General features: G+C 40.6%; 1 protein-coding gene across 1 annotated transcript in view; it reads right to left on the bottom strand.

The window, feature by feature from the left end:
• SCAPER (S-phase cyclin A associated protein in the ER) overlaps positions 1 to 15398 on the bottom strand; it is a 211624-nt gene that overhangs the window by 121664 nt on the left and 74562 nt on the right. The window contains exons 19-20 of the mRNA XM_081925815.1: positions 14877 to 15029; positions 13806 to 13913 (exon numbers count right to left, since the gene is read on the bottom strand). Of these exons, the coding sequence (XP_081781941.1) occupies positions 13806 to 13913; positions 14877 to 15029 (261 nt within the window). The remainder of the gene's footprint in view (positions 1 to 13805; positions 13914 to 14876; positions 15030 to 15398) is intronic.

Here is a 15398-nt window from a genome sequence, read left to right on the forward strand (position 1 = left end):
CTAAACAGTAACAGTATTGCAAATACCTTTATTAGGAATAACTAATCTATTACAAAGCAATGACCTAGCTCTCAAGTTAACGAACTCTTTCCTTGAGGTTTGAGGTCAGGAATCTGTGGAACAGATTCAAGTACAGTGGTACCTCGGGTTACATATGCTTCAGGTTACACACTCCGCTAACCCAGAAATAGTGCTTCAGGTTAAGAACTTTGCTTCAGGATAAGAACAGAAATCGGGCTCTGGCGGCACGGCAGCAGCAGGATGTCCCATTAGCTAAAGTGGTGCTTCAGGTTAAGAACAGTTTCAGGTTAAGAACGGACCTCCGGAACGAATTAAGTACTTAACCTGAGGTACCACTGTACTCATGTTGAACAGATCAAAAGGTAAAAGGTAAAGGTAAAGGTACCCCTGCCCGTACGGGCCAGTCTTGACAGACTCTGGGGTTGTGCGCCCATCTCACTCAAGAGGCCAGGGGCCAGCGCTGTCCGGAGACACTTCCGGGTCACGTGGCCAGCGTGACATCGCTGCTCTGGCGAGCCAGAGCCGCACACGGAAACACCGTTTACCTTCCCGCTGGTAAGCGGTCCCTATTTATCTACTTGCACCCGGAGGTGCTTTCGAACTGCTAGGTTGGCAGGCGCTGGGACCGAGCAGCGGGAGCGCACCCCGCCGCAGGGATTCGAACTGCCGACCTTTTGATCGGCAAGTCCTAGGCGCTGAGGCTTTAACCCACAGCGCCACCTGCGTTCCTAATCAAAAGGTACTTCCTCCCAAACGTACATTTATTTATATTATTTTTAAAGGAAGATTTATAAACCACTTAAATCACATACATGGTGTACAACAGGAGCATGGAACCTTTTTCACCCTGAGGGCCAAATTCCCTTGTGAGCACCCTACCAGGCATGGGATACCAGTGATGAGTGTGGGCAGAAGCAAAACCCGTCAGAGCAACAGATGTGACGCTGGCTTTTGTCCAGGAGGCCACACTCAAGTCATGCAAATTCAGAGGTTTCCACCCACCCCTCTCTCCATCTGGGCAAGGAAGAGGCATCATCACAGGCCAAGGAATTATTCTAGGCACACAAAGGCACTCAGAGAGGTGGAGGAACAAGACCAGGACTGCAGGAAGCAGGTGCCCCAAGTCAAAAACTGGTCTGGTTCAGCACCTGACTGGAGTCAGCAGCTTTTTGGGAAGAGGTGGAACTCAACTGGCCCCTCATGTCACCTGGTCCTTGCTGCACTGTTAGCTGCAATACCACCCCTGGTCATCTGCAGTGATGGTGCTCCAAGCCAGAAGCTCCCTTTTCCTGCCCCCAGCCAATGATGGTGCTGAGAGTAAATAGTGGCTGGACTTTGCTGGTTTGATGCCCCTGGTGTCCTACTGACAGCTAGAAACAAAAATGTACACCAGCCCCTTGGGTTGTCAACCTGTAATTAAGCTCCCTGGCATTACTACCTATTTATTTTAGTTTCTTCTGAAAGCAGAAGGAAGGAAATGTTAATCCCCTTCTCTGAAACATGTACCTTCACATGTGGGTCACCACTAAATCTAAGGTGACATTACCTGCCCCCCCCCGCCTGCCCCCCCCCCGTATGCTCAGCAATAACTGATAAACACTCTGCATGTTAGGTGGAAATTATGAATGAGGTATGACCTCCTCTAACTCCTCACGTGTCTTTCCTGATCTAATCTGAGACCCAACAGACATCTCTATCTGAACGATAAGAATACAGCACACACATTCATTCATCTTAACGGGCGCTTGAACAAAAAGGGGTTTCCCAGAGTTCTCGGCTTTCAGCTGCAGCAGCTCAGATTAATCTCAAACTTCATCTTTCTAAATCAGAAGCAGAATAATAACACGTTGCATCACATCCAACTGTCACTTCTTCAAGAAGCAGATCAAAGTGGGGGATTATCAGCAGGGGCAGATCTAATATCTAAAGTGGGAGGGGGGGAGAAAAGGACATCCAACCAGAAGCTCAAAAAGTATCAAATATCAATGGCAGATTGTGAATCTTGGAGCTGCCATGCGGTGTTATGCTTCACTGGCTATCACGTCCAGCTAAATTCACGGAAATCTACCTTGTGAACACTTCACTTATTGGAAACTTAGCAAAGTTCAACACAGAAAAAGATGGTGTCCGTGTATGCAAAGTAATTGGAGGTCCTACAATGGTATGATATTCAAAAAATTGTGCTAATCTTCCTCAAGCTTTTACTTAAGGAGAAATATAGCTTGCAAGGAAGTCTCACGCATACTCTGTTCCAGATAAGAGTTGAGACCCAAACAGAATTAATCTTGTCCAGTTTTTTTCTTTTCGTAGATCAAATCAACAGGACATACCACCAACACTTTTGAAAGTCCCACTGGTTTCAAAATTAGTTGGCCATGCAGAACTGGGAGCAGGGAGGGGGCAGTTTGGTCTGAGAAGTCCCACAGGCCCCATGGACACACAGACCTGGCCCTGCTGTTCTTGCAATCGTGGGCATCTTTGTTTATTTTATCACCAACCACACTTATGTATGTAGTATTTGGAAGTAAAAGTAGATAAAACTGAATGTTTAAGTGACATGAGATACTGCTCTACCCATTCATATTATCATAGCCGTTGACATACAGCTTGTCTGGTTCTGCAATACATGGGTCACCTGCTAGTAAAAAACGATGAATGCCCCAACCTCCCATTGAAATCAGGAAGCCGTGAAGCCTTTATCAATCCCACATAGGCACAAGCAGAGCAAAGGGAAACACTGTTAAGTTAAACTTCTGCTTCAATTTCCCATCAAAGTCAAATGTGCTTAAAAGACTCATTCAATGGGAAAGTTATCCTTTCTAGATTGTGCCCTACAAATACCATATATAATGGTTTTAGCCCACATCTAAAGGAAAGCCATTAAATCTAGGTTGATTTTAACTATATTTCATAGCATTCTTCTTTCTTTGTCACTTGACAAAGAGAATCATCCATCTTTTGTTTAGTTTATAAATATTTGCAGAAATACTTCTTGATGCCCTCTTCTAGACCTCAGGAAATATACTGCAAAATGTCAGGTCCTATTTCCTAAAGCATTACTTAACATTTATCAAACACCTAATAGACTACTAGGCACAAAAGTAAACTGTAATAGTCCCTCATCCAAAGGCCTACCCTTTAAGACATGCACAGGGGTCATGTAACATTTACTATTTTTAATACTTTTAACTGTTAACTTTTTAACCTGGCATGTTTTGTTGTATATTTCAATTATGGTTGTTTTTAATGCTTTGATGGAATTGTTTTACTGTGAATTTTAATTATGTATGGATGTTATGGTAATTTTATATTTGTAAATAGCACAAAGTCAGTTTTCCATGTAAGTAATATATTAATAATTTCAAATTTCAATAGCAGAAGGTAGGGAAGAAAAACCTAGTGCATTCTGTTTCATGTGTGAGTACACTAACACTTTCTGAAGAAGTGTTTCTATAATATTCTGGTAAGCAAAGGCAACACTTAGTATTGTAAACTCTGGAAACAGCAGAGGTTATTTGAAGCAAATACTTCTTAGAAACATCAGTGGTCACTTTTATGATTACACCTTTATCATAAAAGCGAAACATGACTGAATCCCATTTGAAAGCCCCACATGGTATTGCTATGAAGCTGGAAGAGATTTTGAACACAAAAATGGCTTATAGGAAGTGAAAAATGACACACACACACACACACACAATGGAAGATGCTGAATATTGTTTTGGTTCTTTATATTCTGCTAAGGACAAAAACAATACTGATGTGGATAAATACTTTCATGAATGATATATAAACTCAGATTTATGTAAACTTCATTATTCTAATGCATTTATAATCATCTGAATGCATTTGAATAGAAAAGTTAGACTTTACACTTCAGATGAAGCTTACAACTAGATTACAGCTTGGCATATTAAAAAAGCATGTCAAACAAAGAAATGATAATTTCCCTGAAAATGCGTGTCAGCTGTCTTATTAACAAACTTTCCCCAGCTAGCACAACAAGAGCAGGCTGGGGCCGGGGGAAAACTGCGCGCCAGAGGCCACCCTGGGGAAAAACAAATGCAGTACGGGCCCTCCTCTGCTGGGAAATATTATTATTATTGTTGCTGTTATTATATTTCATATTTCATATTTTTAATATTAACATTATCATACTTTCTTCTTCCTCTTCCTCTTCTTCTTCTTCTTCTTCTTCTTCTTCTTCGAAGAACTGTAATCGTGTCCATGCAGGAGGCCTGAACCACTGAAGGGATGCAGCCTTGGCCCTAACCCAGGGACCTGATAACCAGGCCCTCTGAGCCCCGCAGTTAAATCAAAAACTGCCCATGAGTCAAAATTACTACCAATACATTCTTCATTCTTTAATTATATAAATAACCCCCTTTTATTTCATAAAACCATCAGTTTTTGTTTTTTAATTCATTGTTACACATTTACTATAATTACTCACTTATTTTTTACTATTCTTCATTTTTAAAATATATTTTTTTATCCCTTCTTAATTTTTAATATACAGTTGTACCTTGGATCCTGAACGCCTTGCAAGTCAAACGTTTTGGCTTCTGAACGCCAAAGTGAGTGTTCCGCTTTGTGAAAGTTTGAACATCCGACGCGGCTTCCGAGTGGCTGTAGGAGCTTCTTGCAGCCAATTGGAAGCCGCACCTTGATTTCTGAACATTTTGGAAGTCGAACGGACTTCTGGAACAGATTCCATTTGACTTCTGAGGTACCACTGTATATATATTTATATACCACTGTATTTATCTTTTAAATTATTTTTCCCCTTTTAAATTTTTTTCATTTAAAAGTCGTCTGCTCTTTCACTCTCACTACATCTTATTTCTACCTTTTATTTTTTAGATTCCAACACCTCAACATTTTAAATATTGATTTAAACTTTTTAAAGTCCCTACGTTTTCATCCCCCTCTCCTGCTTTTTTAAATCACACGTTATTACACTCTTCTTTTCCACTTCTTTCTCCCCCTCTCAATACAGAAACAAATAAAAAGATCACACACACACACACACACACACACTTCCCCGTGGATGGGGGCTCGCAACATTATACAGTGGTGCCTCGCAAGACGAAAAGAATCCGTTCCGCGAGTCTCTTCGTCTTGCGGTTTTTTTCGTCTTGCGAAACAAGCCCATTAGCGGATTAGCGCTATTAGCGGCTTAGCGGATCAGCTGTTAAGCGGCTTAGCGGCTTGGGAAAAGGGGGGGGGAGGAAAAAACCCCTGCAGGAACTCGCAAGACATTTTTATCTTGCGAAGCAAGCACATAGGAAATTCGTTTTGCGAAGCACCTCCAAAATGGAAAACCCTTTCGTCTAGCGGGTTTTCGGTCTTGCGAGGCATTCGTCTTGCAGGGCACCACTGTACAGGAGGCAGCAACGAAAACCATCCCAATGAAAAGGAAATGCAAGAAAGCAAAGTGGCTGTCCAACAAGGCCTTACAAATAGAGGGGGAGAGAAGGCAAGCAAAATGCGAGGGAGATAGTGAAAGATACAGGAAATTGAATGCACATTTCCAAAAAATAGCAAGGAGAGACAAAAAGGCCTTCTTAAACGAGCAATGCAAAGAAATAAAGGAAAAGAACAGAATGGGAAGAACCAGAGATCTGTTCAAGAAAATTGAAGATATGAAAGGAACATTTCGTACAAAGATGACCATAATAAAGGACAAAAGTGGTAAGGACCTAACAGAAGCATAAGACATCAAGAAGAGGTGGCAAGAATATACAGAGGAATTATACCAGAAAGATATGGATGGCTTGTACACCCCAGGTAGTGTGGTTGCTGACCTTGAGCCAGACATCTTGGAGAGTGAAGTCAAATGGGCCTTGGAAAGCAATAACAAGGCAGTGGAAGTGATGGTATTCCAGCTGAGCTATTTAAAATTTTAAAAGATGATGCTGTTAAGGTGCTACATTCAATATGCCAGCAAATTTGGAAAACTCAGCAGTGGCCAGAGGATTGGATAAGATCAGTCTACATCCCAATTCCAAAGAAGGGCAGTGCCAAAGAATGCTCCAACTACCGCACAATTGCACTCATTTCACACGCTAGCAAGGTTATGCTTAAAATTCTACAAGGAAGGCTCAAGCAGTATGTGGTCCGAGAACTCCCAGAAGTGCAAACTGGATTTCGAAGGGGCAGAGGAACCAGGGACAAACATGCGCTGGATTATGGAGAAAGCTAGAGAGTTCCAGAAAGACATCTACTTCTGCTTCATTGACTATGCAAAAGCCTTTGACTGTGTCGACCACAGCAAACTATGGCAAGTTCTTAAAGAAATGGGAGTGCCTGATCACCTCATCTGTCTCCTGAGAAATCTCTATGTGGGACAAGAAGCTACAGTTAGAACTGGATATGGAACAACTGATTGGTTCAAAATTGGGAAAGGAGTATGACAAGGGTGTATATTGTCTCCCTGCTTATTTAACCTATATGCAGAATTCATCATGCGAAAGGCTGGGCTGGATGAATCCCTAGCCGGAATTAAGATTGCCGGAAGAAATATAAGCAACCTCAGATATGCAGATGATACAACCTTGATGGCAGACAGTGAAGAGGAATTAAAGAACCTTTTAATGAGGGTGAAAGAGGAGAGCGCAAAATATGGTCTGAAGCTCAACAGCAAAAAAAAGAAGATCATGACCACTGGTCTCATCACCTCCTGGCAAATAGAAGGGGAAGAAATGGAGGCAGTGAGAGATTCTACTTTCTTGGGCTCCATGATCACTGCAGATGGTGACAGCAGCCATCAAATTAAGACACGCCTGCTGCTTGGGAGAAAAGCATTGACAAACCTAGACACCATCTTAAAAAGTAGAGACATCACTTTTCCAACAAAGGTCCCTATAAGTAAAAGCTATGGTTCTTCCATTTGTGATGTATGTGATGTATGGAAGTGAGAGCTGATCGCTGAAGAATTGATGCTTTTGAATTTTGGTGCTGGAGGAGACTCTTAAGAGTCCCATGGACTGCAAGAAGATCAAACCTCTTCATTCTGAAGGAAATCAGCCCTGAGTGCTCACTGGAAGGACAGATTCTGAAGCTGAGGCTCCAAGACTTTGGCCACCTCATGAGAAGACTCCCTGGAAAAGACCCTGATGTTGGGAAAGATGGAGGGCACAAGGAGAAGGGGACGACAGAGGACAAGATGGCTGACAGTGTTCTTGAAGCTGCTAACATGAGTTTGACCAAAATGCGGGAAGCAGTGGAAGACAGGAGTGCCTGGCGTGCTCTGGTCCAGGGGGTCACGAAGAGTCGGACACGACTAAACAGCAACAACATACTTCCCTAACCATTTTCAATAGCGCTCTCTCTTCTTTCTTGTCTTTTATCTCATCCTCCTCCATTCTCCCCAACTCCACCCATCCCTCAACAACCCCCACAACCACATGCACCCCTTGTTCCAATGACTATATACAAAAAATAAGCACATAAACAAAAATAGAGCTCACCCGCCCCCTCATCTCCACCCACCACATGAATGCAACAAACAAAATGTGCAGGTTAAAAAAAAAAGGCAAACAGAAAAAGGCAAACATACTAACTAAAGCAACATCCCCACCCCAATAAAACAATCAACAAATAGGCTAAAATCCAACAAATATCTAACATAACGGTGGCACCAGAGCGTGCCAACACTCACATCCCTACCCTAATACTCCAACAAACCAAAAGTGTTGTTAACAATACTGACAATATTGTTTATAAACTTTACACCCAACACAAGCACCACAAAGGCACTTGACACCATCTCAATGACCCACCCCCATCACAAGCGCAAGAGGGGACGGCCTGTTCTCAAACAAGGCCATCCATGCCAGCTGAGACACAGGACCAACCGGCTGGGAGCCAAATGGTCCAAGCTACCCCAAACAAACATCTATATAACTATATATAGGCTACTTTCTATAACCTACCCCCCCCATCTTCAGTCCATCCATAACTCTAACCCCCTTCTTCCCCCACCCACCACACTATATGTTAGCACAACACACTAGGTTCGAGAAGACAATATACGGTGAGAAGCAGGACAACCCAGATGGGTTGCTCAGCTGCCTCTCACTCTGGCCCAGACAACAGTGGCAGTAAGGAGAAGCAGCAGACCCCCTGCTCCTTGGTGCTCTGCCTGGCAAGCCAGCCAGTGGTAGCGATGAGGAGAAGAAAAGGAGCAGCAGCAGCAGCTAGGGAGAATGGCAGGGAGAATGGCAGGGAGGAGGGCCAGGGCAGGCAGCCTCCTGCTCCAGGGCCTTCCAAAGCCTGGAGCCAGGCAAGAACATCCCAGAAAACAGTGACAGTTGCAACAGATTCCGGTACCCCAAAGCTGGTCCTCTGAAACTTTACAGAAGAGTTCTCCTTGGGACACTGTAACAAAAAATTCCTACTTAAAAACCCCCAGTATCAGCTGACTGGGCCTTTTACTCCTAGTGTAATTCCAGCTTAGATCAGAGTTCATGTGTTCAGAATTGATTTAAAATCAAGACAAATTGTATCACCAAGCCTCTATTTAAATCAATTACTTTAATCAACCTCTCCATTAGTAGTTCATTTTTTAAAGAAAGCACATTCTCATTTGTTCAGTCAAACACTGATTTACAACCAAACAGAACTTCTGCATGACATGAAGTAGCATTTTGTACTATGAATGAGGCTCATGCTTCCACTTTTTATGTGTAATCATTGTGCTGGATGCTTGCAGATTTGTATGCTATTAAGATGGTTTAAGAAGATTAAGCATAATATTGTTTCTGGGCAATCCAGAGCAACACACGTTACCACTGCCCTCTGCTGGGTCCTAAGCCAGGATGCCCTCCATTCAGATCCAATGTATTTTTGACTCCCTAAGGAACATGAAATCATAGAACTGTGGAGTTGGAAGGGATCCCAAGGGTCATCTAGTCCAACCCTCTGCAATGCACATGCAGGATAAAATGCGGCTCAAAGCACAGAAAAGGTAAAGAGAGACCATATGGCATCAGTTGAAACATGGTCAGAAAGGAAGGTTAAAGGGATCAGGTACCAGGTGACGGGAAATAGCCTTGCCTGAGACCCTGGAGAGCTGCTGCCAGTCATGGCGGACAATATGGGCCCCGGTGGACAAATAGTCTTGCCTAGTATGTGGCAGCTTGTTGTGTCCCATAAAACTCAAACGTACAACAGGAGATTACATCAAAGAAAGAAAATGAAGTTCCAAGGAGCACAAGCTACAATAAAAAGATAATGGAGTTTAGGAGAAGGATTCTTAACAGTCACCATTTTTACGCCTCTTTTATAAACAAGTGATCCAAAACTAATCTAAAGAACAAAATCAGCAATCCTATCCCCCTGCCCTGGATGAAAATCTACAGAACAGATCATGACAATCCTCAAATGGCATTGCTGTATGATTGCTAATGAAACAACTTTAAAAATCGGCCAGCTCTTTGTCAGTGGATTTTCTCTTGATCAAGATAAACACCACCTAATCTGCTGGCTCCTTTGGTAGCTCAGGGAACCCTATGGAAGCTCCCCATTGAGCTTTCTATCCAGCAAAGGGCCTTTGCTTCTCAGCAGGCAGCTATTATGCGCACAGGGCTTAAAAGAAAAATGTGTCAAAGATCAACTGTATGTTACCTGAAGTGTCAAGTGCACAAGGTGAAAGGTGAAATTTCATTAGGTCAGAGGTGGTATAAATAAAAATCTTATATGCCAAAGAAGAAAGGTCATTTAATATGAAGACATTGGAGATGACAAGCAATAACTTTAAGTAGGAATAGTGTGTTCCTACCTTCATTGATTAAAAATAAAAAGGGGAAGCACTAACAACAAAGAATACCCACAAACACATTATTCACCCCTGTGCTTTGAAATCTTACCCCAAGTCATTTCATTTGTATGCAACCTATCCTCAAAATCATGATAACAAAACATCCCGACTGCAAGAAGAGTTTCGTAACAGGAATAATAAAAAGCAACAGAGAACAAATGCAACAGCATTCCAAACAACATTTCATTTCAACAGCATTTCCATACAACATACCGTATTTTTCGTTCTATAAGACGCACCCGACCATAGGACGCACCTTGTTTTAGAGGGGGAGAACAAGAAAAAAAATCTCCCCCTCTCTGCTCAGCGCCCCTTCAGCGAAGCGGCAGGAGAAATGGAGCCCCTTCCATTTCTCCTCCCACTTCGCTGAAGGGGCGCTGTGCAGCTCTCCCTCTCTGCTGAAGCCAGGAGAGTCTTGCTCTCCTGGCTTCAGAGAAAGGAACCTAAAGCCTGCGGAGCGCAGCGGGAACTCGTGCTGCGCTCCGCAAGCTTCAGGCAGCTATCTCTGAAGCCTGGAGAGCGAGAGGCGTCGGTGTACACTGACCCCTCTCGCTCTCCAGGCTTCAGTGAAAGCAACACAAAGTCTCCGGAGCGCGGAGGAAGCGCTCCCTCTGCACTTCGGAGGCTTTGCGTTGCTATCTCTGAAGCCAAGGAGCCTGCATTCGCTCCACAGGACACACATACATTTCCCCTTGATTTTTGGAGGGGGAAAAGTGCGTCCTATAGAGTGAAAAATATGGTACATCTCTTGGTGGTAACAAAAACAAGAGAGTTTGAAATCAAATCAATTTATTTTGGTCACTGACCAGAATGCAACCTATACAACAACAGAGAGCATACAAACATAAATAGATTAAAATTAAGCTCTATGAGCTAATACACAATAAATAACTCAGATATAAAACAACTAAGATATATAAGTTAAAACCCTAATCACTAATTTAAAACATATTAAGACATCAGCTGTTAGATTCATTCAAAGCTTGTCTCCTTAATTTTATAGCAGCAGCACAGAATTTAGCAACTTTTAATGTAATCTCTGTTTCCTGTCTCCTATTAAGTATTTTAAGTAATAATCATCAGTTCTGCTTGGGGTTTGCTGCATGACTGGAGTGATAAACGCAGAGCATATAACTTTGTAGTAATGACAATGTAATAGGGCATGAGTAGCAGTTTCAACTTCCTTCAAACCACACAGACATGTTTGCTTTGAATATGGTTTGCCCTCAAATCTGCCCTGCAGTAATTCTGATGAAAGGACATTAAATTTGGCAGGGGTAAAACCTGTTCTAAATTTGGGTCAGCTGCTTTGTGCTTCATTTCAGAAGTAAAAGTGATGCACAAATATATTCCTTGGATGTGTAAATTCTAGGTAGAAATAGTCCCCATTCCCATAGACTTTCAAACCACATCTATCTATCTATCTATCTATCTAGAATTTCTGACCTAAAATTTTGAAATTTTGAATCTGCGAATAAATGTGGGAAATTGTTGGCTTGGCAATTAAAAAAGAGACAGAAGCAAAGTACTATTACAAACATTGTATCTGATGGAAAATCTATGGAAAACCCTGCAGATATAAGAAAATGTTTTCAGAAATACTTTAAACAGCTGTATAAAAAAGGTAAAGAAGATAAGGATAAAATTGAGCAATTTCTTGCAGCGAATGAAATGCAGAAAATTCCAAGGATAAAAGATTCCAACTAAATGGCATGATTACAAGACAGGAGGTTGAGATGGCAATAAATAAGATGCAGTTAGGCAAAGCCCCGGGACTGGATGGTCTTTCTGCAAAATATTATAAAATATTGAAAGACTGGCTAATTCAACTGTTGGCAGATGTGTGTAATAAGATTTTAAGAGGGGACAAAGCTCCCGAAACCTGGAAAGATGCATTTATCACTCTGATTCCAAAAATAGATCAATATAGATCTGATGTAAAAAATTATAGACCAATCTCATTACTTAATGTGGACTATAAAATCTTCGCAAACATTTTGGCCAATAGATTTAAAAAGGTTCTATCAAATTATATACATAAGGACCAGGCAGGATTTCTGCCTGGGAGACATATGAAAGATAACATTAGAAATATAATTGATATAATAGAAAGGTTGGAAGCGAAAAGAAATTGTAAAGAAATGTTAATGTTTATTGATGCTGAAAAGGCCTTTGATAATGTTTCTTGGTTATTTATGATGAAAAACCTAGAAAGAATTGAGGTTGGCCAGGAATTTTTAAATGGTATCAATGAGATTTATTTTGAACAAAAAGCAAAAATCATAGTTAATAATGTGGTCTCAGAGGAAATCAGAATTGAGAAAGGAACCAGGCAAGGGTGCCTGCTTTCCCCTCTGCTAAACATGTTGAGGAAAGAGGAGGAGGTTAAAGGCATTGTAGTCGGATCCAAGCAATATAAATTAAAAGCCTTTGCTGATCACTTGGTTTTAACTTTACAAGATCCAGAAACCAGTGCAGTAAAAGCACTGGAGCTGATTCAAGAGTTTGGGCAGGTAGCAGGATTTAAATTAAACAAGAGCAAAACCAAAGTTTTAGGGAAAAAACTTAGCAAATGAGGAAAGAAAAACCCTTTCTGAAAGGACAGGCCTTGTTTCTGTGAAAAAAGTTAAATATTTGGGTGTGAATTTATCGGTAAAGAATTTGAATCTCTATAAAGATAACTATGAAAAATTATGGAATGAAATCAAGAAAGATCTTGAGATATAGTCAAACCTAAAACTTTCAATGATGGGCGGAGTATTGGTGGTTAAGATGAATGTATTGGCGAAGATGTTGTTTTTATTTCAAGCTCTACCAATCATTGATAATGTTAAATGTTTTAAACAATGGCAGAAGGCATTGTCTAAATTTATCTGGCAGGAGGAAAAACCTAGAATTAGATATAAATTACTTACAGATATAAAAGAAAGAGGGGTTTTTTCCCTACGAGACCTGAAGATATACTTTGAAGCTGCTGCCTTCTGCTGGATCAAGGATTGGATTCAATTAGAGAATGATGATGTGTTAGATTTGGAGGGACTGGATAATCGATTTGGATGCCATGCATATCTATGGTATGACCAGATAAAGGCCCACAGTGGTTTTAAGAATCATGTAATTAGAAATGTGTTGTACAATATATGGACTAGATATAAAGATCTCTTAGTAAGAAAAACACCAAAATGGATTTCGCCAATGGAAGCACAGGCCCCCCAAAAGTTAAATATGGAAAACAAATGGTTGAGCTAATAAGATTTGTTGTTAGGGGATCAGGAAGGTTTTAAATTAAAACCATTTGAACAAATTAAATATAAAGTGAATTGGTTGCAATATTATCAAATTAATGAATTATATAAGATGGATAAGAGAAATGGTTTTGCAACAGAAAAAAACAAATTGGAAACGGAGTTGTTAAATACTAATGATAAGAATATGTCTAAAATGTATAATTTGTTGTTGGAGTGGCATACAAAGGATGAACAAGTTAAATCGGTTATGACTGATTGGGGAAGAGATGTGGGACATAACATAATGATGGAGGATTGGGAGAGGCTATGGAGGAAAGGGGTTAAGTTCACTGCATGTACGATGTTAAAGGAAAATATTATGAAGATGATGTATAGATGGTACTTGACCCCTGTAAAACTAGCAAAGATTTATCACAACAGTGATAACCTTTGTTGGAAATGTAAAGAAAAAGAAGGTACTTTTTTCCATATGTGGTGGACTTGCCCCAAAGTGAAAGACTTCTGGGAGAAGATTTATAATGAACTGAAAAAAAAGTTGAAATATACATTTATTAAGAAACCAGAGGCCTTTCTTCTTGGAATGACAGGTTTAGAATTGCCCAAGAAATATGTTAAATTATTTTTGTATGCCACAACGGCCGTCCGAATATTACTTGCTAAAAATTGGAAAACAAGAACTACCAACAGTGGAAGATTGGCAGATGAAGACCTACCACTTCTTCGTCAGAAAGCTCCCGTCCTTGGATGCTGCTGTTTTCTCTCACTGCTTGTTGATGCTTTTTACCTTTAATATGGCTAAAGAGGTAGACCTCTGAGGAAATCTGAAAAGGGATTTAAAAAAAGAATCTGAGTAAAGTACAGTGCAAAGAGGAGTCCTGCATTAAATTAGGCAGCAGTGTATGTGTCCTCCTTTTCTCCCACACAAGAGGGAGCTGTCCAACTTGCCTTCCATTATAAACACATATAATATCTAAAAATGAAAAATACTCCTTGCTTCAGAAGTACTGTCTTACCCATAGGCAAAATTGATTACTCAATCTAAATAATGTTATTAATGAGTTGTTGTTTTTTTAAAAAAATTGAGTTGCATTGCTAGCGGAAATATTACACAAAAAACAAAACAAAGCAACTTTAGAACAATTCTGTAACGTAGGCCAGTATCATTGTATTATTATTATTATTATTATTATTATTATTATTATTATTATTATTATTGCCATCTTGCAGATGACCTGTCTGTGCGTGTGCACACCTACACTTGTGAGAGGAAGAAGGAGTGGGGAATCGAGTGGCTGGCCTAAGGACCAGCTGAGGTGAAATCGAAACAGGGGACCTTCCTGTCTCACAAAACACTTCTTAGTTTAAGCTACTCTTCTACAATAGTTTGAGATGTTGCATGGTAATTTATTTAATTCCATTTATTAATTTCTCCCCCCCCAAATATCTCAAAGTGATTTCCCAATAAAAACATCTGCAATAAAACCAATTTCATATAGCAATAAAAAATAGTGGGGTCAATTCAACTAAGGTATACTCCAGAGTAGGTGGACTGAAACTAATGACTCTAACTTTGTCAACCTGCTCATTAATTTCAAAGGGTATATTCAGAGTAGGACTGCTATTGGATACAGCCCAATTAAAAACACTTTCAGATGTAAAAACAATTTCAAATCCAATATATACACAGACTGGGATAACTATCTCCACTCAAAAGGTTTGTTGAAAAAGGAAGGAGCAGATCATGCGCCACAGTCTGCACAAACTCAAGAGAATTATAAGCTCACCAAGACATTGCACAGTGAGCACTGCTTCTTCCGCTCATACGGTGTAAGCTTAGGGGCGTAGTCCGTATTTGCATGTCTTCCGCTGCTCAGCTCTGCTGCTTTTTCTTTCCTCTGCTCTATTTGCTCCATGTGCCTCCGAATGCTCTCATCATGCTGAGCAAAATCAGAAGTAGTAAACAGTGGTCAAAAACACAGCTAAAGGGCTTGACATCAAATCAGTGTAAAACAATGGCACTACTGGAAATAGCAAGTTAATTCAGAAAATCCTAAACATAAACAAATAGTTTGGGGAAATGGCGATGCAATTTTTCTCAATGCCACATACCTTCCAATAAATTAAAGGTAGAGTTTAGCTTTATTTTAGGTTAGTTTTGGCCTTATTTATTCCATCCTGCCTGCCTCTCCCCACTTTGCAATCCCTTTAAATGTTTCCTGTTAGTCCCAACACCCAAAGCTCTGTTTGCTGTGATCTGCTTCCCATCCCCATCTTTTGTCTCCATACTGAATCACTGTTGCTTAATG

The sequence above is a fragment of the Podarcis melisellensis genome, assembly GCF_964234715.1.
Source record: "Podarcis melisellensis genome assembly, chromosome: 9".
Taxonomy (NCBI): Eukaryota; Metazoa; Chordata; class Lepidosauria; order Squamata; family Lacertidae; genus Podarcis; species Podarcis melisellensis.